At 43.7% G+C, this 22,991-nt stretch overlaps 1 protein-coding gene across 2 annotated transcripts; it reads left to right on the top strand.

Annotated features, from left to right (window-relative positions):
* The first annotated feature begins 8,800 nt into the window (after positions 1 to 8,800).
* On the top strand, positions 8,801 to 21,610 carry ndufa9a (NADH:ubiquinone oxidoreductase subunit A9a). 2 transcript variants are annotated; one of them, XM_056282054.1, is made up of 11 exons: positions 8,801 to 8,856; positions 9,673 to 9,843; positions 11,899 to 11,996; positions 12,132 to 12,223; positions 15,029 to 15,170; positions 15,539 to 15,641; positions 16,181 to 16,251; positions 17,846 to 17,922; positions 20,814 to 20,909; positions 21,166 to 21,232; positions 21,425 to 21,610. In XM_056282054.1, the coding sequence occupies exons 1-11, from the start codon at positions 8,802 to 8,804 to the stop codon at positions 21,593 to 21,595; spliced, it is 1,143 nt and encodes a 380-aa protein (XP_056138029.1). In that variant the 5' UTR covers position 8,801; the 3' UTR covers positions 21,596 to 21,610. The 2 variants fall into 2 exon arrangements, with proteins under 2 accessions (XP_056138029.1, XP_056138031.1); XM_056282056.1 differs by having other exon boundaries at positions 8,802 to 8,856; positions 9,691 to 9,843.
* Positions 21,611 to 22,991: the final 1,381 nt, after the last annotated feature.

The raw sequence follows: 22,991 nt of genomic DNA, 5'->3' as shown, positions 1-22,991 counted from the left end.
TCTTTCCACACCGGATGCGATGTGTGAAGCGGAAACTTGATAGTGGAGTAGCAGTGATCCAAGATCTTATCACCACTGGTTGGACAGCTGAGATGCTGGAAGTATTTAGGTAGCACCGATTTAGGCTGGAGTAATTGAAGTCCCCCGGCCACAGTGGAAATAGCCTGTGGATGCTGATTCTCATAGCCGCTGATTGCGCCGTACATCTCCTCCAGAGCTACTGTAGTGTTGGCTTGTGGTGGAATGTAAACAGCAGTTAGTGGACAGAGGGGAATTCTCTTGGTAGATAAAATGGGTGGCACGGTGGCCCAGTGGTTAGCACTCTCGCCTCACAGCAAGAAGGTCCTGGGTTCGAACCCCGGGGTCGTCCAACCTTAGGGGTCATCCCAAGTGCTCCTCTGTGTGGAGTTTGCATGTTCTCCCCGTGTCTGCAGTGAGTTTTCTCCAGGTGCTCTGGTTTGCCCTACTATCAAAAAGACATGCACGTTAGGGTTTATACTCCTGTCTGTACCCCTGACCAAGGCATGGCAGGATGAACCGGAGTTGGCCCCCGGGCACTGCACGGCGGCTGTCCACTGCTCCTAACAACAAAGCTAGGATGGGTTAAATGCAAATCAGAATTCCCCCATGGAGATTATTGCAGTATATAAAAAAAGAGGTTGACACTCTACTGTAAGATGTTCCAACACCTGTGAACAGGACTAGGAGATTATTTCTACATCAGTGCACCATGAGTTGTTAACCAGAGAACACCCCACCACCGCCTTTTACCTTTTGTTTCACACAAGTGGTCCAGTCGGTGCAAAGTGTCCAAAGTGAAGTGCCCAAAGGGTACAAAACAACTGTTTTTGTACGCGGTTGCATTGCTCCAGAATGCAATGACAGTGGAGGAGGTACTAGCATTGGTGGAAAACATCTGTGCCATTTTTCTAGAAAAGGACCTGATGTCCTGCCAAGAGAGCCTCAGTGAGTTGCAGAATCCCCTTTCAACACAAGTTGTCACTGTCGACATGTCTGCATTGATTGAACTGCATTGGTGGCTGCATGAACGTTCCCCAAGTTAGACAAACCAAGCAGATAACAAGAAGAGAACTTTCTCTGCACTTATATTTAGAAAACATAGGTGTTCAAATCGAGCCTCTTTAATGAAGGTAACTAGATCAAGTATCTACATTGGCCAAATCCAAAAATGAAGACATTAGGATAGTGTTTGTTTTTACAGTGTGCACCTGACACTCCTGAAGGAAACACCGGAAAGGGAGACACTGCCACAACGGTAAAACACACAAGAAGACAAAAACTTATAATGGTGGCTCTTTTTTTTCACTTTTAGTGACCAAAGTAAATGTAGCTGTTAAGATGTGTTGCAAAAATCTGTGTGTCAGGTACTTGGAAAAAAGTGTTTATAGTGAGCATGCCTAATAATTCAGAAATGCTTGACACTTGTTTTTGAAAGTTTGTACAGGCCATTCCTGCTGAAGACAAAGGAGAGGGACACACTGGCTAAACGGTAGCACCACAACATTTCCACAAGTGATATGGCAGCATGACTTTTCCTGACCTATACAACCCAAGGGCACAGCGAGGAAACAGTTTTAGTACAGTTTGGTCATATCGATGGTGTAAAGATCCAAGTTGCACATAAATTACAGAATCTTTAGAGTTATACAGATTAAAATTTAAATCAGTGTGTCTTTAAATTATAGGACTCCATGAGGAACCCAGCGAAACCAGCCTCTTGCATGACTGGTCATTAAATGTCTGTCTTTATGCATGCTCAATAAGTAAGGAAATCATGGCAAGTTGAATCAGTTCATTTGGACACAGCATTTATTGAGAGAGAAACGTTTCATGACTCATCTAAGTGACTTCTTCAGTCTCAACTGACTGCAAGTATCATCGTCCTTATAAACAGCACAGTTGCATAATGACCGAAAACAACGATCGGTTTCATATGCTTTTCAGAAGTGGGGACAAACCAGTGGGTTAGATTAATTTATTTTCTCTGAATCGCTGAGATACTTCTAGTTTGTAAAGTTAGCAGTAACCAAAAAAAGTTGGTTATATGTAAAGCACACTGTATCCAGAGGCCAATCAAATGCTGTGGGTGCAGAGTGAACTTTGTTTTGGATGGCTGCACACAGACTGTGCTGGGCTCACACGGAGTGAAGGTGGAAGGTTTAAAATGTGGCTGTGAACTCCCACAACCATATTTTTTGGCAGGTAAATAAAAACAATAAACAGCAAATGGACACCTCTGGAAGAACATAAATTTCATTTCATTTCATCAAAAAAGACATGCATGTTTGGGTTGCCCCTGACCAAGGCAATGGAAAGAAATAACTGGAGTTGGTCCTCCGGTGCTGCTCGGCGGCTGCCCACTGCTCCTAGCTACACAGTTAGGATGGGTTAAATGCATAGAGTAAATTTGATTTGCATGTATGTACAAAAATGACTAATAAAGAGTATTCTATTCTAGGGGTGTCAGGGTAGCATAGTGGTCTATGTCATTGCCTACCAACACAGGGATCGCCAGTGCACAAATGTTATTTCTGCACAGCGCAATATTGCAATAACATTTAATGTACACTACCGTTCAAAAGTTTGGGATCACCCAAACAATTTCGTGTTTTCCATGAAAAGTCACACTTATTCACCACCATATGTTGTGAAATGAATAGAAAATAGAGTCAAGACATTGACAAGGTTAGAAATAATGATTTGTATTTGAAATAAGATTTTTTTTACATCAAACTTTGCTTTCGTCAAAGAATCCTCCATTTGCAGCAATTACAGCATTGCAGACCTTTGGCATTCTAGCTGTTAATTTGTTGAGGTAATCTGGAGAAATTGCACCCCACGCTTCCAGAAGCAGCTCCCACAAGTTGGATTGGTTGGATGGGCACTTCTTTGAGCAGATTGAGTTTCTGGAGCATCACATTTGTGGGGTCAATTAAACGCTCAAAATGGCCAGAAAAAGAGAACTTTCATCTGAAACTCGACAGTCTATTCTTGTTCTTAGAAATGAAGGCTATTCCATGCGAGAAATTGCTAAGAAATTGAAGATTTCCTACACCGGTGTGTACTACTCCCTTCAGAGGACAGCACAAACAGGCTCTAACAGGTACTATTTAATGAAGATGCCAGTTGGGGACCTGTGAGGCGTCTGTTTCTCAAACTAGAGACTCTAATGTACTTATCTTCTTGCTCAGTTGTGCAACGCGGCCTCCCACTTCTTTTTCTACTCTGGTTAGAGCCTGTTTGTGCTGTCCTCTGAAGGGAGTAGTACACACCGGTGTAGGAAATCTTCAATTTCTTAGCAATTTCTCGCATGGAATAGCCTTCATTTCTAAGAACAAGAATAGACTGTCGAGTTTCAGATGAAAGTTCTCTTTTTCTGGCCATTTTGAGCGTTTAATTGACCCCACAAATGTGATGCTCCAGAAACTCAATCTGCTCAAAGAAGTGCCCATCCAACCAATCCAACTTGTGGGAGCTGCTTCTGGAAGCGTGGGGTGCAATTTCTCCAGATTACCTCAACAAATTAACAGCTAGAATGCCAAAGGTCTGCAATGCTGTAATCGCTGCAAATGGAGGATTCTTTGACGAAAGCAAAGTTTGATGTAAAAAAAATCTTATTTCAAATACAAATCATTATTTCTAACCTTGTCAATGTCTTGACTCTATTTTCTATTCATTTCACAACATATGGTGGTGAATAAGTGTGACTTTTCATGGAAAACACAAAATTGTTTGGGGGATCCCAAACTTTTGAACGGTAGTGTATGTTATTGTATTTTACAATAATTATTGTATATCAAGATCAAACCCACCCACTGAGGATGCACAAGCCACTGCATTCTTAATACCGGTCCCAAGCCCGGATAAATGGAGAGGGTTGTGTCAAAAGAGCATCCGGCGTAAAATATTTGCCAAATCAAATATGCGGATCATAAATAACATTTACATACCAAAGACCGCCACCGGTACTGTTAACCAGCAGGGTGCCAGTGGAAACTATGCTACTGTTGGGCGGAGGAGAAGGAGAGGGGGAAGGCATGAGCAGAGGCAGCGGGAGAGGAGGAAGGGTAAGAGTGTGGAGGTGAGTCGGAACTTTGAATGTTGACACTATGACTGGTAAAGGGAGAGAGCTGGCTGACATGATGGAAAGAAGAAAGGTAGGCATACTGTGTGTGCAAGAGACCAGGTGGAAGGGGAGTAGGCCAGAAGCATCCGAGATGCGTTCAAACTCTTCTACCATGGTGCGAATGGGAGGAGAAATGGGGTCGGGATAATTCTGAAGGTAGAGTATGTCAAGAGTGTGCAGGAGGTGAAGAGAGTGTCAGACAGTGATGAGTATGAAGCTGGAAATCGAAGGTGCATTGCTGAATGTTATCAGCGCATATGCCCCGCAAGTTGGGTGTGAGATGGAAGAGAAAGAAGAATTCTGGAGTGAGTTGGATGACATGGTGGAGAGTGTACCCAAGGAGGAGAGAGTGGTGATTGGAGCAGACTTCAATAGACATGTTGGTGAAGGGAACAGAAGTGATGAGGAGGTGATGGGTAGGTATGGTGTCAAGGAGAGAAATGTGGAAGGACAGATGGTGGTGGATTTTGCGATAAGGATGGAAATGGCTGTGGTGAATACATATTTCATAAAGAGGGAGGAACACAGGGTGATGTACAAGAGTGGAGGAAATTGCACACAGGTGGACTATATCTTATGTAGAAGGCGCGATCTAAAAGGGATTGGAGACTGCAAGGTGGTGACAGGGGAGAACGTAGCTAGGCAGCATCGGATGGTGTGCTATAGGATGACTATGGAGACAGCGAAGAGGAAGCAAGTGAAGACACAGCCGAAGATCAAATGGTGGAAGTGGAAGAAGGAAGACTGTTGTGTGGAGTTCAGGCAGGAGTTAAGACAGGCACTGGGTGGTAGTGAAGAGTTGCCGGATGGCTGGGCAACCACTGCAGAAATAGTGAGGGAGACAGCTAGGAAGGTATTTGGTGTGTCATCAGGACAGAGGAAGAAAGACAAGGAGACTTGGTGGTGGAATGAGGCAGTACAGCAAATTATACAGAGGAAGAGGTTGGCAAAGAAGAAGTGGGATAGTCAGAGAGATGAAGAAAGTAGACAGGAGTACAAGGAGATGCAGCATAAAGCAAAGAGAGAGGTGGCAAAGGCAAAGGAAAAGGCGTATGGTTAGTTGTATAACAGGTTAGACACTAAGGAAGGAGAAAAGGACTTGTACCGATTGGCTAGACAGAGGGGCCAACCAGCGAAGGAAGTGCAGCAAGTTAGGGCAATCAAGGATAGAGATGGAAATGTGCTTACAAGTGAGGAGAGTGTACTGAGAAGGTGGAAGGAGTACTTTGAGGGGCTGATGAATGAAGAAAATGAGAGAGAGACAAGGTTGGGTGATGTAGGGATAGTGAATCGGGAAGTGTAGTGGATTAGCAAGGAGGAAGTGAGAGCAGCTATGAAGAGGATGAAGAGCGGAAAGGCAGTTGGTCCTGATGACATACCTGTGGAGGCATGGAGATGTTTAGGAGAGATGGCAGTGGGGTTTTTAACTAGATTGTTTATCACAAGCCTGGAAAGTGAGAGAATACTAAGAAGAGGAGAAGAAGCATACTGGTACCAATTTTCAAGAACAAGGATGAGGTGCAGAACTGTAGCAACTACAGAGGTATAAAGTTGATCAGCCACAGCATGAAGATATGGGAAAGAGTAATAGAAGCTAGGTTAAGAGGAGAGGTGATGATTAGCGAGCAGCAGGATGGTTTCATGCACAAAAGAGCACCACAGATGTGTTGTTTGCTTTGAGAATGTTGATTGAGCAGTACAGAGAAGGCCAGAAGGAGTTATATTGGGCATTTGTGGATGTAGAGAAAGTATACGACAGGGTGCCGAGAGAGGAGGTGTGGTATTGTATGAGGAAGTCGGGAGTTGCAGAGAAGTATGTAGGAGTGGTGCAGGATATGTATGAGGGAAGTGTGACAGTGGTGAGGTGTGCGGTTGGAATGACAGATGGGTTCAAGGTGGAGGTGGGATTACATGAAGGATGGGCTCAGAGCCCTTTCTTGTTTGCAATGGTGATGGACAGGTTGACAGACAAGATCAGGCAGGAGTCTCCATGGATGGTGATGCTCGCGGATGACATTGTGATCTGTAGCGAGAGTAGGGTGCAGGTTGAGGAGAGCCTGGAGAGGTGGAGGTATGCAGCTCAGGTTGGACGGTTTGGAGACAAAGCAAGAGAGACAAGATTGAGATGGCTTGGACATGTGTGGAGGAGAGATGCTGGGTATATTGGAGGAAGGATGCAGAATATGGAGCTGCCAGGGAAGAGGAAAAGAGGAAGGCCAAAGAGGAGGTTTATGGATGTGGTGAGGGAAGACATGCTGGTGGCTGGTGTGACAGAGGAAGATGCAGAACACAGGAAGAAATGGAAATGGATGATCCGCTGTGGCGACCCCTAACGGGAGCAGCCAAAAGTAGTAGTAGTAGTAGTAGTAGATTGTATATCAAGATCTTTTAATATATTCTGTAATTTATGACAAATAAATTTCTAGGGCCTTTTAGAAACTAATTTTAAATGTCATGGAAACAAATTACATGTTTGCAGCATGCTACAGAACAGTTGTGTCCTCTCCTACTTAAAGACCCCCCCCCCTTTTTCTCCCTATTGCACCTGGCTAATTACCCTACTCTTCCAAGCCATCCTGGTCACTGCTCCACCCCCTCTGCTGATCCGGAGAGGGCTGCAGACTACCACGTCTCCTCCGATACATGTGGAGTCGCTAGCTGCTTCTTTTCACCTGACAGTGAGGACTTTCGCCAGGGAGACGTAGCGCGTGGGAGAACCACGCCATTCCCCCCGATTCCCCCTCCCCTCTGAACAGACGCCCCGCCCCGACCGACCAGAGGAAGGGCTAGCGCAGCGACCAGGACACATCCACATCTGGCTTCCCACCCACAGACACGTCCATTGTTTCTATAGGGACCAAGCTGGAGGTAACTCGGGGATTCGAACCACCGATCCCCGTGTTAGTAGGCAACGGAATAGACTGCCACGCCACTTGGACACCAAAGACTGAGTTTTTATATATTCCAAAGTCAGGTGAATTGGCCGTATTAAATTGTCCTTAGCTGTGAATGTGTGTGTGTGTGTGTGTGTGTGTGTGTGTGTGTGTGTGTGTGTGTGTGTGTGTGTGTGTGTGTGTGTGTGTGTGTGTGTGTGTGTGTGTGTGTGTGTGTTGCCCCTGTGATGGCCTGGCAGCCTGTCCAGGGTGTCTCCCCACCTGCCACCCAATGACTGCTGGGATAGGCTCCAGCATCCTCGAGACCCTGAGAGCAGGATAAGTGGTTTGGATAATGAATTAATGAATTAATGAATGAAGACCTGACGAAGACTGCCATGCTAAAATGTTGGCTTTGTCAGTATATTACATTTGTGTTGAGGCCATAAGTGTGTGACTGCCATCTATTAATTGAAGTTTTTTTCAGTTTAAACACAATGTCAAATGAATAACGTGCAAATACAATATCTCTTTTACTGAACATAGTGTCAATACAAGTTTTAGCTGTTGAATGTCAATCCATGTTTAAAATCTCAGCTATAAAAGCTATGTATACTACAAATATATGTTCATTAAGGACTCATGTGATATATTTATTTGATATTCCTGGGTGTTGTAAGGCCCATGGCATAAAGGTCATGTGCAATAGAACTGGTTACGTGTTCACAATTTCACAATATAAGAGGTCCAAAGATATAATTATATGTGTATTATCTGTATAATTATCTCTGTATGTTTACACATATTGCTTATCACACCAGAGTATAACATTCTTGAAACTTTTTGAAAATTGAGAAGTAGATTCATAACCATTAGACAGAGTGCAATCACACTTCCTTATGACCATATAATCACACATGCCATGTTCAGAGGGTCCTAAAACAATATGCTGCAGTAAAATGTCTTATATCTCAGGATTTTTGGTAGTCAGTTATAACAGTGTGATGCCACAGTGTCAGATTGTTGAGTTTTTGATATTTAGGAGAGAGAACCATGGTAAGTAAGCAGAAAGTGCAATCACGTTATTTGATCATTTATTAAAGTCTAACGTGCCATGTTTTTGTTTTTGTTTTTTTTTTATTTTTTTTTATTCTGAGCTTTTTAACAAAGATTTTTCCACATGCTGAAATACATTCCATACAAAAATGCAAACTGGACTGTCAGTTTTGAAAACTGATTAAACAGAGCTCCCTATAGGCGATACAACGTCACCTTTAAGGTGGAACGGAAACTTCGAATAAGAAGAACCTATATGAAGCCCAAGTTCAGCCTCGTGGGTCTCCGCCTGCCGTCGGTTGCTGGTGTTCCAAGATACCATAGGAGGTGCACACAAGTGTAGAACAATTAGTCCGGTAAGGTCTGACGGTCATAAATGTACACGTACACGTAGTGTATGCGAGTAAGCTAACAATTAATGCAAAACCAATCCGCGCGCGCGCGCGCGTGTGTGTGTGCGAGAGAGAGAGAGGAGCCTGTCTGTCTGTCCATCCGTAGGGGTTGTGTAGTGAGGCTTTCCACTGACAGTTGATACTGAATAATATGATCTCCTGCTGGCAATTGCTGTCTTTTATGTCCAAGCAAAAGTATTTCTGGAAAATTATTGCCTATAAAAAAAGTGGGAGCCCCGCCGTAGTTTAAAGGCCAAGCAGCAGGGGGCGACATAACGGTCAATCCTATTAGGTCCTACTTTTGTCCCATTCTTAATGCCGTAGTACGAAAAAATGGCGACCGCAGTGTTGGTTTGCCGTCCTGCGAGTGTCCTTCCTAAAATTTCGGGTGAGCTTGAAATAAATAGTTTTGTCTTGGTTGGTACCTGAATATACCCGAGTCCAGGTTCGTCAATAAGGCTTTATGTTTGCATGGCATCCCAACACACGTATGCCTTTAGATCGCGACGTCGTCTTAGGTGACCTTGCTAACAACCCTAGCTAAAATTGCTATGTGCATTAATCTTGTAGACTAGAGCCACAAACAATCTTATTACTACTATCATATTCCCACTGTTTAGACACCTGTAGGTGAGTAAACCTGCCTACCTAGCTATGTCCACAACGCTGTTAACTGACCAGTAGTTACGCGAAAGGTTTTAAGTTCATGTTAAGCTAACCTATTTAGCAAAACAACACTAGTATGTGACCATTTGCCAAAACCATTGCAGGGGTATGCTAAGTCAATTCAAACGTATCTGTAATAACGTTTTATATTCATTTAGTTGCTGTAGTGGTTAGCTCCAGCTTGCCTCACTTCAAAACAAAGCTTCCCCAGATCAGGTGGCGCACAGTATTGCATTAACCTAAAGAATCTATCAATTTTGTGTTCTTCACTTGTGGACTCGTTTTCCCTTGCCTCTCCTCTAGCTTGTTAGAATGACTTAAATCTCATGCCACCGTCATTGGTTTCCATCCTCCCTTTCTTTTCTAGACTTCTTCAAAAAGTCTAGAAAAGTCTGTATTGCAGTTTAAGCAAAACAAGACACAAAAGTTAATCGTGATGACGGAAGGTCGAGGATTCTGATTGAACTCATGATCTAGGTTAGAACTTGACTCGGGTCATGTTGAAATGCTTGTGATTTTTCTTTTGTCCTGTCTGAAGGTGTTTGCTCCCCTGCAGCTCTCTCAGCCATCCCTGCAACTAGCCAGCAGAGGAAACTGCACCAAGCTGTCATCCCCAAAGGGAAAGGGGGTCGCTCCTCATCCAGCGGAATAGCTGCCACTGTTTTTGGAGCTACAGGTTTCCTTGGTCGATATGTGGTCAACAGACTGGGTGGGTTATCAACACAACCTTGTACAGAAATGATAAAGCATTAGACTGTGAAGCAACATTTCAAGTATGTCGAGCTATTTCAAGACATGTCAAGACATTCAAACTAGCCAATATTCTGTTGTCTTAATTGGCAATAACTCAAACAAGCCCCCCCCCAGCACACCCCCTTCATAACAACTACTGCTAAACAAGTATTTTAAGATCCCCTCCACTGTAAAATGTTTTTCTTATGTTTGTGTCCCCTAAAATGTCTAACCTTGACTTGTATCTGTGCAAAGTTTGTCAAGAGCTGTCTGTGCATGTCCTCAAAATCTGAGATTCAAATGTACCCCAGGCAAGCTAGATTTGGTACGTCACATATCTGAAAGCCAATCGCTGTCTAATATGCAAAGAAACCCGAATCCTCCTGCGAAGAGTTGACTTGTCAGTACAGAGAGTGAGTTTGCATTAGCATAGTGAAAGTTTTGACAGCAAATATGGTAGAGTGTGTAGTTTTTGGATGTAAACCGGACTCTGGTGTTTCCTTCCACTATCTACCAAAAAAATTCTACTAAATTCTAAATTCTATTATACTGCTGAAATTGGTGGAATTTATTTACAGACATTGGGTTCACATGCCTACAAACAAAAATACATTACCATTCTAATATGTCTATTTGCGGCAAGTCTGTTGCCACGACAGTGTTTGGACCGAGGGACGGAGGCAAATATCGTCAGTCACAAATACATTTATTATGACTCGTACATAAAAACACAAAGACTAAATGGAGCCAGCCACAGATCTGGCCTGCATGGAGAGCTTAACCAGTCTTTCCCCGGCACACCTCGCAACCCTTCCTCCCTTCTCCGGCTCCACTTCCTTGCAGTGACGGTGACCTGGCAGCAGCCATGCCCGGCACACTTTGCTGTCCGTGGCACATGCAGCATCTTCCTCGTTCCTGTGCCCACAGCCCAGCACTCCCCCACGGCAACGGTCTGCTCCAGCTCTCCCTCCGTCTCTCTCTCCATCTGCACCAGCTTGCCGTCTTGTCTGTCTCAATCGTCTGTACATTGGCCTCCGCCCAGTGTGGCAGTGGTGGTGAGGCTTCACTTGCCATGCTGACACAAGAGAGTGAACTGGTGGCTCAGCAGTCAGCGGGGAGGATAAAGGCTCCACAATCACACCAGCTTGTATCAGGTGTGCCCCCCTCCCTGCTGGCGCTAACAAGCCATAGCAACCCTCTCCAATTTCCTCCTCCTCCGTTCTTCTTTGTCTTCTTCTTCTTCTTCGTCTTCTTCTAATGCTGCTGCTGAATCGGTTTCTGGTTCGAACATGTTTGGCTGAATTACTCCCGATTATTACCACTTGCCATTGTGTAGTGTACAGTAGAAAGCAAAACAGAAAAGCAGAGGTTACTGTGTTTAATGAGCAGAATCGATTGTGAGCAGATGTATACATTGAAGGCAAGCGGCGGAGGGGTAGGGAGCTGCAGGTGGGAGGCGGGGGACATTTGAGTTGAGGTATGGGGATAATTTGCGTATTCATAGATTCTGGATTTCTTTAATGAGGGAGAAGGAGTAGATGTGATTCTCAGGATTTTAGCAAGATAATTTAACTTATTTTGCAGAAAAAAACACATCAGACAATTTATTGTATCAAGCAGTGCATTTTGCTGGAGAGGACTGGAGGGGAACATTAATTGTATTTTGAAACAGTGCTCTTTTTGAACTAAGTTTTCCAAACTGAGTCAGTCGAAATTGCAAGACATTCCTGGTCATTGCAGAATATTAACTGCTAACTGTTTTGTTGAATTAAAGAAATCATTGGCATAATAAAAGTTGATATATTTTACTGAAGGGAATTATTGCCTTAAATGTCCATAGCTAGGGCTGTGTTTCCTAAACATTAATACATATTTACACTCCATTATAAAGCAGTTAGGAGAATAGGATATTTTTGAAGTGTTTCATTGTGGTCTGTGAAGGGTCCTAGAAATGCATGAGTAGATCTTCTGTCCAATATTTTTTTTTTAAACATAAGAAGGGCTGTTTGTTCACCTGACTCGTGTTTTGCAGGTCGTATTGGTTCTCAGGTTGTAATCCCTCATCGGTGTGATCAGTATGATGTCATGTACTTGAGACCCATGGGGGATCTTGGACAGCTCATTTTCATGGTACAGTACATAAAAACAGTTCGTAACACCTTCCGGAAAGATTTTAATTGTTGTGAACAGTGTATTCTTTAATCTGTATGCATCAGTAAATCTTTAACCGTAATTAAAATCCATTTCCTCACATTTTTCTTATAGGACTGGGATGCGAAAAACAAAGATTCCATCAAACGGGCTTTGGAACATTCTAATGTTGTCATCAACCTGGTCGGCAGAGAGTGGGAGACAAGGTAAAAAAAAAATTTGTTGGAAAAATTGTACACACTTGTGTGTCTGACTCTACAGACTTTTCTCATAGGAAAAAGGACTTCTTCCCCCATTCTGGAGCTGGCTAATGGTAGCCTAAGAATGATGTTTTCCCCTTCTTTGAAGCACCTGCAATCTGCTCACCCAAATGTTCTCTGCACCCTACCATGTGTTGCAACAGCAAACAAACCTTACCTCAGTGGTATTCGGTTATGTGCCACAGACAACCATGTCTTTGGAGGTTTTAATTCCAACCCAACTCTACACCAGCTGATGTCACTACTAATTAATGTTGGAATCAGACAACACGAATTCAGCCTGATTTTGACATGATTTAGTCATCGCTGACAAATTTCCAGTGTCGGGCCCAGTTATGAATGTCAAGAATGCCCAACAGGCATCTTTACCCCATGTAGTGTGACATAATCGTTAGGGATGCACCGATACCAGTATCGGGTATTGGTCCAGTACTGCCCTAATGTACTCATACTCGTACTCGTAAAACTACTCCGATGCAACCGCACCCGATACCCGACTAGACAATTCCTGCTGAAATTGTGAAAAGTGAACGGTGCCTTTTTTCGTCATTTGTATGGGAAGAGGAGGAGATAGAGCCAGGTAGACAACGCGGAGTGGCAGCAAAGAAGCAGACAAACACGTCAATGTGTCATTTGTCCAAACGGAGCGAGAAATTATAAAGTTACAAGCATGTGTAACTTGGATGAGTGCTGACAGCTCAGGCACGGATGCAGTGCGTCATGTTGGTGGGGTGGAGCAAGTTGTTTTACCTGCTACACTGCGACTGTGTTGCGTGTGGTTGCATGCCAGCCTTGTTTTCTGCTTCACTAGGTGAAAACCATAGAACTGTGTAAAAGAAAAAAACAAGTACAGTCTTTAAAAATGATTAAAATAAATACCTCATTGTATCAGAGGCAATGCAACCTTGTGGGTTGTTTTCCTGTTGCACATTAAAATAAATGAAATGAATGTGTATCCATGATCCTGTAGTTAAAAAAGTCTAATTAATTAATTCAGTACCAGTTAATATAGCCTATGCTTCCAAACCCTGCATAACCAACTGCATAATAACTTGGCAAAACTCAATATGCACACAGAAATCTCCTCGGAAAACTCCTCGGGAAATACAGCTGGCATGCAACCACACACAACACCGATGCAGTCAGATGTCAGCAACACCATGTTATGTATTTAATTTGTTACAGTCAGAAAGTGAGGAACAGCTGATGAAAATAAAACTTGTTTCCAAAGTCATTGTTAGAATTGTAATTGTATTATTAAGTACTCATCGGTACTCGGTATTGGCAAGTACCCAAATATAAGTACTTGTACGTGGTCTGAAAAAAGTGGTATTGGTGCATCCCTAATAACCGAAGTACAGTGATGTGGCATCTGGGATGCCCCACAACACCGCAATGAAAAGTCTAGCATGTCAGAATACTTTTTTATTTTGCTGCCTAGTCTGACATCTCCTACGACGTGTTCCTTGATGTTGGCCAATAGGATGGTAGAGTGCTCTCTGGTGCACATATGTAAACATGGCAAAGAGAAAGAGGGCTGCTGCTGTCAGGTAGAACAATGAAACCAAGGAAAGGTTGAGCAGTGGCAATAATACCCCTGCCTTGTTGACGTTTCCTCGACGGAGTACCATGACAGAGTCAAAAAAGATAAATGTTGTTGAGACATAGCGGAGGCACTTCAGCAACCCAGTGAGTAGCTGGTTAAGCTGTGCAAGGTTATCACTCCCCAGTATCACTAGCCACAACATCGTCCACAATCGTTTTTCCTTTTTTGGAACACAAGACTGCCAGCATCACACGTAACGGTTCTGTAGCCATGATTGATGATTTCTTGACCCTTCTCTCCAACGACCTTTGAACTCATGCAAGATCATGAAAGGCAGCATACGATGATTGGTCGGGGTCACGGTTGTAGTGTTGCCAGTCTCCCAGTCAAAACACTGCAAGAATTTATAGCACTATGATTGCCTAATCTGACATGGTGACCATTGTGAAAGACAAAAATATCATGTAGTCTGATCCCAGCATTATACGCCTTCAACCTGACAGGGGAGAACTAAATGGTGAAATCGAATGGAGTACTGTTGGGTTGGAATGAAAACTTGCATATGCATGGCTCTTTGCAGTACGATTAATTTCACTGTTGTAGCCAATATATTGTGAACATGCTGGGACCAGAATATAGGCAAAAGAATGATAAACACGAGATTTGTTTAGTTTTCTTGCTGCTCTGTTTTTTTCATCTGTAATAAACGAAGGCCCAGATGTAGACTTCACTGTATTAGTCATGGTTATAACTACCTGCTAATTGTCTTGCTGGCTGCAAGATTTTACTATTTTACAGCATGGGGTAGCACGTTGGCCCAGTGGTTAGTACTGTTGCCTCACAGCAAGAAGGAACCCCAGGCTGTCCCAGGTCCTTTCTGTGTGGCGTTTGCATGTACCCCCTGTGTCTGCGCGGGTTTTTTTCTGGGTGCTCCAGTTTCCTCCCACCACATGCATGTTAGGGTTAATACTCCTCCTGTCTGTGTCCTTGATCAAGGCACGGCAAGAAGAACTGGAGTTGGTCCCCAGGCACTGCTAGGTGGCTGCCCACTGTTTCCAGTGTGTGTTGGGAAGGTTTAAATGCAGAGGATGAATTTCCCCATGGGGATTAATAAAGCACATCTTATCTTATCCTTAAAACTGGACTGTCTGCCGGTATTGCATAAGTCAATGGATTGTAAGTGTTTCTCTTTGTTCTTTGCACAGGAACTATGGCTTTGAGGATGTTTTCGTCACCATTCCTCAGCAGATTGCCAAGGCAGCCAGAGAGGCTGGCGTCGCAAAGCTCATCCATATGTCTCACCTCAATGCAGATATCCGCAGCCCCTCTAAATACCTGAGGAATAAGGTAGGGTTGGGCCTCTATCTGCAGCCCATTTCTCTCCCGAAAAATAACTTTCAGGAGTAATAGTTCGATATCTATCCGATATTGTTCTCACATCAAAGCTCCACATCCAAGAATAGTAAAGTTACTTTATATCAGACCTGGGCACCTGTGCCATGGAGAGTAAAGAGCATGCATGTTTTCCTTCCCTCAAATCACTACTCTATTGGGGTTTCATTGATTAGCGCACAGTCAACCAAAGAGGACAGATTTATCGGTGAAACCACCTGGTGTAGTTAGAAGGAAAACCTGCATATTCTTGGCACACAGTTGCCCAGGTCTGATCTATATTGATGCTTTTGATCAATGCTTGGAATGCATCTTTGCCACAGGCTGTAGGGGAAACAGCAGTGAGAGATGAGTTCCCTGATGCCATCATCATGAAACCCTCTGAGATGTTTGGCAGGGAAGACAGATTCTTCAACCATTACGCAAGTAAGACTGCTGTTAGCACGTGGGTCTTTTTGTGTGTATGTGGCAGATCGGACCCGACTAATGACCTACAGCTTATATGTCTGTCTCTAGGTGATGGTTAAGGTGAAACTAAATTGCACACATACCCCTCAAAGCTACCGTAGCTATCGTGTGTGTGTGTGGGGGGGGGGGTTAACAAAGTCTGTAATTCTGTTACATATGTATTTATGATCCGTCAAATACAGATAATGTTTGTAGCACAATTATTTTATGCATCAAACAGTTGGGTTGTCTTGGCAGTACTATATACTGGTATTGCTCGACTGCGGTCGAAGGATGATGATTACGACCGTTGATGAGTGGTATTGCCACATTTCACCACTAGAGGGGCCCATTGGCTTTCCTTATCATGCTGCATTCATTCCCGTCTATATACCTTGTTCTGGTGATAGTAGTGAAGAAGTTTGCCCTCCATAACTTAAATATTTACAGGCTAAAAACTCTCTTTAAAAAATGTCAGTTGCAGGTAGTGTTTTGATTTGTAGTTTGGCGCTTTTCAGACATACGTTGGTTTGGCTCAGCCGTGCCACTTATCTCCATGGGGAAGAAGACGGTGAAGCAGCCTATTCATGTAAGTTCATTAAAAGAGGTCTGAGGGCCCACTAGATTTAGATTAGGATTTTGTCTGACAAAGATTGTTTTAGGGCACTTTTTGAATTTGTTTTAATCAAAGATATTAAGTGTTCCTTTTCCAATGCAACCAGTTGATCAGCTCCATAGAGGTACATGTGGTGTTTTACAACATTCAGCTGGTTTATGCTGTACAAGAAAAAAACATTTGCACTTATCTATATACACTCACCGGCCACTTTATTAGGCACACCCGTCCAACTGCTCGTTAACGCAAATTTCTAATCAGCCAATCACATGGCAGCAACTCAATGCATTTAGAGGCATGTAGACATGGTCAAGACGATCTGCTGCAGTTCAAACCGAGCATCAGAATGGGGAGGAAAGGTGATTTAAGTGACTTTGAACGTGGCATGGTTGTTGGTGCCAGACGGGCTGGTCTGAGTATTTCAGAAACTGCTGTTCTACTGGGATTTTCACGCACAACCATCTCTAGGGTTTACAGAGAATGGTCCGAAAAAGAGAAAATATCCAGTGAGCGGCAGTTCTGTGGGCGAAAATGCCTTGTTGATGCCAGAGGTCAGAGGAGAATGACCAGACTGGTTCGAGCTGATAGAAAGGCAACAGTAACTCAAATAACCACTCATTACAACCGAGGTATGCAGAAGAGCATCTCTGAACGCACAACACGTCGAATCTTGAGGCAGATGGGCTACAGCAGCAGAAGACCACACCGGGGGCCACTCCTGTCAGCTAAGAACAGGAAACTGAGGCTACAATTCGCACAGGCTCACCAAAATTGGACAATAGAAGATTGGAAAAACGTTGCCTGGTCTGATGGGTCTCGATTTCTGCTGCGACATTCGGATGGTAGGGTCAGAATTTGGTGTCAACAACATGAAAGCATGGCTCCATCCTGCCTTGTATCAACGGTTCAGGCTGGTGGTGGTGGTGTAATGGTGTGGGGGATATTTTCTTGGCACACTTTGGGCCCCTTGGTACCAATTGAGCATCGTGTCAACGCCACAGCCTACCTGAGTATTGTTGCTGACCATGTCCATCCCTTTATGACCACAGTGTTCCCATCTTCTGATGGCTACTTCCAGCAGGATAACGCGCCATGTCATAAAGCTCGAATCATGTCAGACTGGTTTCTTGAACATGACAATGAGTTCGCTGTACTCAAATGGCCTCCACAGTCACCAGATCTCAATCCAATAGAGCACCTTTGGGATGTGGTGGACCGGGAGATTCGCATCATGGATGTGCAGCCGACAAATCTGCAGCGACTGCGTGATGCTACATGTCAGTATGGGCCAAACTCTCTGAGGAATGTTTCGAGTACCTTGTTGAATGTATGCCACGAAGGATTAAGGCAGTTCTGAAGGCAAAAGGGGGTCCAACCCGGTACTAGCAAGGTGTACCTAATAAAGTGGCCAGTGAGTGTACATCCCCACTAACATGAAATGTCAGTAAACAAACAGTAAGCAACTACAGCCATTCTCTGTAATGTTAAACATCTATCTTGCACACAGTACCTGTATTCCACCACACTTGGCCATCTACTTACAGGGTCCATCTCTTTTATCTCTCAGGTGGTAGATGTGGCCAAAGCAATCATCAGCGCCATCCAAGACCCTGATTCTGATGGGAAGACATATGCTCTAGTTGGGTAGGTAACCAGCATTCATTTTTAGTTTGATGCCCTATGGCTAGGGATATGGGTATATGTGTGGATTTACAAGTTGCAACAAAGTGAAGTAAAATGCAAAAACAACCTGAACTGTTTAAGTTTAAAGTTGTTGGGATGTTAATACTCTTTGCCCCCCAAATTTGCTAATGCCACGAGAGGGCGTCGGAGACAAAACGCCCCTGTATTGTGTTGCTGATATATGTCAGGGTCCAGCACATTCGACCAATACGATATGACCAGAGTAGGGAGGGGACACACTGTCACACCCACTACTCTCTCACTTTCCTCTTGTGTCTCAATTGAAAAATGTGCACCACACCCAAAACATGCAACATTATTGGTATAAACATGAATGTCCTGCAAATTTTTTTGCCGTTTAACTTATGTTTAATTATTGCAGAGCAATAAAACAAAAGCATTATTACTCAATTCAAACCTAAACCTCTTGGGAATAGAGATTGTCATTTCAGGCAGTTAAATTTTCAGGTTCATTTCAGAAAGTCATTAAAATTTCCTAAAATCTCTTCCAGAACATGCTTTCTTTTAAAGTTTTGAACATTTACATGTAAACAAATATCCTTTTTGATAGTTTCTATTGCTTGGTTGTTGTTTTTTATTACGATAGCTACATCCAGGCATTTGGTATTGGTTACTAGTATCTAATTCAACTTGCCAGGAAAAAATGATTTGGCACATAGTGATTTACGTCTTCATCATATCAGCCAAATGCAGAAGATTAATACAGGAGTGGTGTGTTTGTAGTGGAAGCAAAGAAACAACTTCAACAGAGCAAGATATAAATGACCTTTACCAACAGGTCCAAATGAATAGCCAAAATCCCAGTTCAATTTTTGGTTTGTTTGGTGGTGAAGAAGGTGCACCACTACCCCCGAAGGAGGGGGTTAGTGTAACGTACACGAATAAGTGGACCCTTTAGTCGACTGGTTAATGTTGTTGCCCACGGTGCGGAATACACGAGTTCACGCCCCGGCTGTGACGGTCCGGCCGGGGATGCCCTTCCCGAAGGAAGGGGGCAATGTAACGATCACGGATGAATAGGCTCCGTAGCCCTTGGCTAAGGGGTCGGACCCTTTAGTCGACTGGTTAACGTTGTCGCCTGCGGTGCAGGAGATACGGGTTCGTGTCCCAGCTGTGGCGGTTCCCGGGGCTGCCCCCCTAATTTGCTGCATTGGTACAACAGCACTGGCGACTCAATTTCATTTTTATCAGGTCACTAGGATTTGGAGAACTCAAACACTATCACTATGTCAGAATGTTGGACAAAATGTTATCGATGTTAGACAAAAACAGCAATCTTCAGATTGTACATTTTATATAATTTATTCACAATTTTGCTGTTAAAAGATTTGCAGGTAAAATTCTAAAGATTTTGCAAAACAAGTAATCTCATTATTGTGTATGTGGGGTTCCTTTCTAAATTTCTTTCCATGTTTCTAATTATCTTGACATTATTGCATATTTTGTCCATCAACACTCTTGGCATGTCACTTTTTCTGACGCTCTTCTTAATGAGCATTCAAGTTACACTGATGAGCCAAAACATTATGACCACTCACAGGTGAACCGAATAAAGTTGATCATCTCCAAACAAAGGCACATGTCAAGGTCTGGGTAGATTAGATGGTAAGTGAACAATCAGTTAACATAGTCAACGTGTTGGATGCAGGAGAAATGGGCAGGAGTTGAGACCTGAGCGACTTCGACAAGGACCAAATTATTATGGCCAGATGATTGGCTCAGAGCATCTCTCAAATGGCAAGGCTCGTGGGCTGCTCTGGTCAGCACTGGTGAGTACCTGCCGACAGTGGTCTGAGGAGGGACAAACCACAAACCAGCGACAGGGTGTTGGGCACCCAAGGCTATCTTGTCTGGTCTGGTCCAAACCAACAGAAGGTCTACTGTGGCACAAGTCACAGAAAATTTTAACGATGGTTATGGATGGAATGTTTCACAACACGTAGTGCATCACACCCTGCTGTGTATGGGGCTGTGTAGCTGCAGACCAGTCGGAGTGCCCATGATGACCCCTGTCCACCGTCAAAAGCACCTACAATGGGCACCCCGCATCGGAACTGGACCTTGGAGCAGTAGAAGAAGGTTATCTGGTCCGATGAGTCCCTTTTTACATTTAGCTCGTGGATGGCCATGTACATGTGTGCTGTTTACCAGGGGAAGTGATGGCATCAGGATGCACTGTGGGAAGATGACAAGCTGATGGAGGGAGTGTGATGCTCTGGGCAGTGTTCTGCTGGGAAACCCTGAGTCCAGCCATTCATGTGGATGTCAGTTTGACATGTGCCACCTACCTAAACATCGTTGCAGACCAGGTTTACCCCTTCATGGCAATGGTATTTCCCTGATGACAGTGGCCTCTTTCAGCAGTATAATACGCCCTGCCACACTGCATACATTGTTCAGGAATATTTTGGGGAACATAATGAAGTGTTCAAGGTGTTGCCCTGGCCTCGAAATTCTACAGATCTCAATTCGATTGAGTATCTTTGGAATGTGCTGGACCAACAAGTCCGATCCACGGTGGCTCCACCTTGCAATTTACAGGACTTGAAGGATCTGCTGCTGATGTTTTGGTGCCAGATACCGCAGACACCCTGAAGGGTCTTGTGGAGTCAGTGCATCAGCGGGTCAGTGCTGTTTTGGCAGCACATGGAGGACCAGCAGCATATTAGGCATGTGGTCATAATGTTTTGGCTCATCAGTGTATGTTTCTTACTGAGAAAAATTGGTCTTGTTATGCTTATCAATCCAGCAGGTCCTTAGATTAAACAAGTCTTCAAGAAGCCTTATGTGGTGGATTATTGATGTGATGTGGCCTGTTTTTTTTTTTCCAGTCCCCACCGTTACCTTCTTCGTGATCTGGTGGAGTACATCTATGCCATGGCACACAGACCTTTTGTGCCCTACCCCATGCCTCGTCCTCTTTATCAGTAAGTGGTCACCTGAATTTGTTTTCCCTTGCTATTCCAAAATGGGATTTCTCTGAACTGACAGCTAAATAATTCTGAAGGACACTTCAGTCAGTACACAAGAATGGATACTTGTTACATATTAGACTCAATACCCTGGGAAATGTTCTTGTGTTTGCTTGGGTGTATAGCCATGACCTCAACTGTCTCTGTTATTGCCCTGTTGCAACATACTGTGTCCTTATAACTGTTCAACCATTTCATTTTCTAATTTCAGCTTGATAGCTCGTTTTTTTGCAATGAACCCATTTGAGCCCTGGACAACCCCTGACAAAGTAGATAGGGTAAGAAACAAAATACTTAAATTTCCAGGCAAACCCCTGGCATAACCCAAAACATGTTAGAATTCAGTAACTAACTGCAGAGCCTCCACAGCTCTCCCTCTGTAGTGTGCTGCACACTCCAAAAACACAAATGCGTTGTATAGCATCAGCCCTGCTTTAACAGCCAGTAATCCCTTCCCTGTGTGTTTTCAGTTTCACACAACTGACATGAAGTACCCAGGACTTCCTGGTCTTGAGGATCTTGGGATTGTTCCCTCTACCGTAGAACAGAGGGCTATTGAAATTCTGCGTCGCCATCGTCGTTCCCGTTACTTGGAAGCTGACCTGGACGAAACTAAGCCAGCCAAGACTGTCAACTATTGAGTTCGTTCCCAAAAAGCCTCAAAACATCAGCATTGCTGCTGCAGACCTATCTCCCTGTACTGCTTTGTCTTTAACTGTTATGTACATAAATAAATTACAGATCATCCTCCTAAATATTGTTTTTGTGTAATTACGATTTTCTTTTTCATTGTTGTATTGTTGTGTCTTTAGTTGCTCGTGTCATCTACCACCATAGAAATCATTCACAAATATGGCATTATCATTGCAGTTTTGCTGAGGAAGTGGGCTTGGCCATGTTAGTACCCATCTATGTTGAGGAAGGTGCAGCTCCTCCCTTTTAGACCGCACTCATTTCTCCACCCTCATGAGTGGAGTGCAATATAAATTGCCACTGGGTCGTCCTTTTTCCGTGTAATTCACTTGGAGTTAACCATTTACACATTAACTGGTGATACTCAATAAGTTTCTTCCACACATACAAAAGTCTCCAGAATCATATGTAGGGCAGTAGCCTGGGTGGGCCACTGGAGGTCGATGATGCTCCAGCACCAGTGGGTTACACATACATTATTTTATTGAAAGGAGCCATGAATCAACCGTCACCTGCAATACTACAGGGCTAGAGCGGTCTATGTGCATGATTGTGAGAACTGAGTTGTCCTGCTTTATTGCACTACTGCAGCAAGCTGTAAAATGTCTTGAGACGCCCGTCCCCCTCCCGCCGCCGCCGCCGCCGCATGAACAGACTGCAACAATGAAGAAATCCTCCTTGTGAGCAGCTGGAGTCATTTGGTTCTTGTTACTCTTAATTTGTCACCATCAATGTGAAATGCAGTTGGACAACAGGCATGGAGGATCAAGAAAAGGTCTTGGATCAGGATCTGACAGTAAAACTAGACTGACTTGAACAGAACCTCAACAACCTGGGTAAGAACAAACACGTGGGCATTTTTTTGAACAGCCATAGGATACACATCAAATTCAAGACTGATCATGATGTTGTGCTCTCGTTTTACGAAAGGATCAGATGAAACTGATGGTGATCATTGTGATATTTAAAGTTTACAAGCAGTAGTACAGAGCAAAACACTGAAGACATGAACCAGGGATATGGAGTGATTCAGGAGTGGAGCTACATGAAACGCATTGACCTCATCAACCAGCACACAGCATCAGCAAAGGAACTCAAAACTGTATCTTAAACTTAATTAAAACTTTTAAATATTAAACCTCTTACTCCCTCTGTCAATCCAGATTTGGAAAGTCCTGGTTCAATGACTACAGCAAGATCAGGGCTTGTGAGTGGTTTTTTGTATTTACAAATTGCCTCTGATTGGTTAAGGGCGGGGTTAGGGTTAGCCAATCAGGGGCATGTGAACGGTTTCGTCACACGAAAGTTGAATCTAAAGTTGGTTGGAAAAATTATCGACACACA

The sequence above is a fragment of the Lampris incognitus genome, chromosome 6 (assembly GCF_029633865.1).
Source record: "Lampris incognitus isolate fLamInc1 chromosome 6, fLamInc1.hap2, whole genome shotgun sequence".
In the NCBI taxonomy this organism is placed as follows: domain Eukaryota; kingdom Metazoa; phylum Chordata; class Actinopteri; order Lampriformes; family Lampridae; genus Lampris; species Lampris incognitus.
Note: the sequence above shows the minus strand (reverse complement) of the source record. Positions and strands in the feature narration are given on the sequence as shown.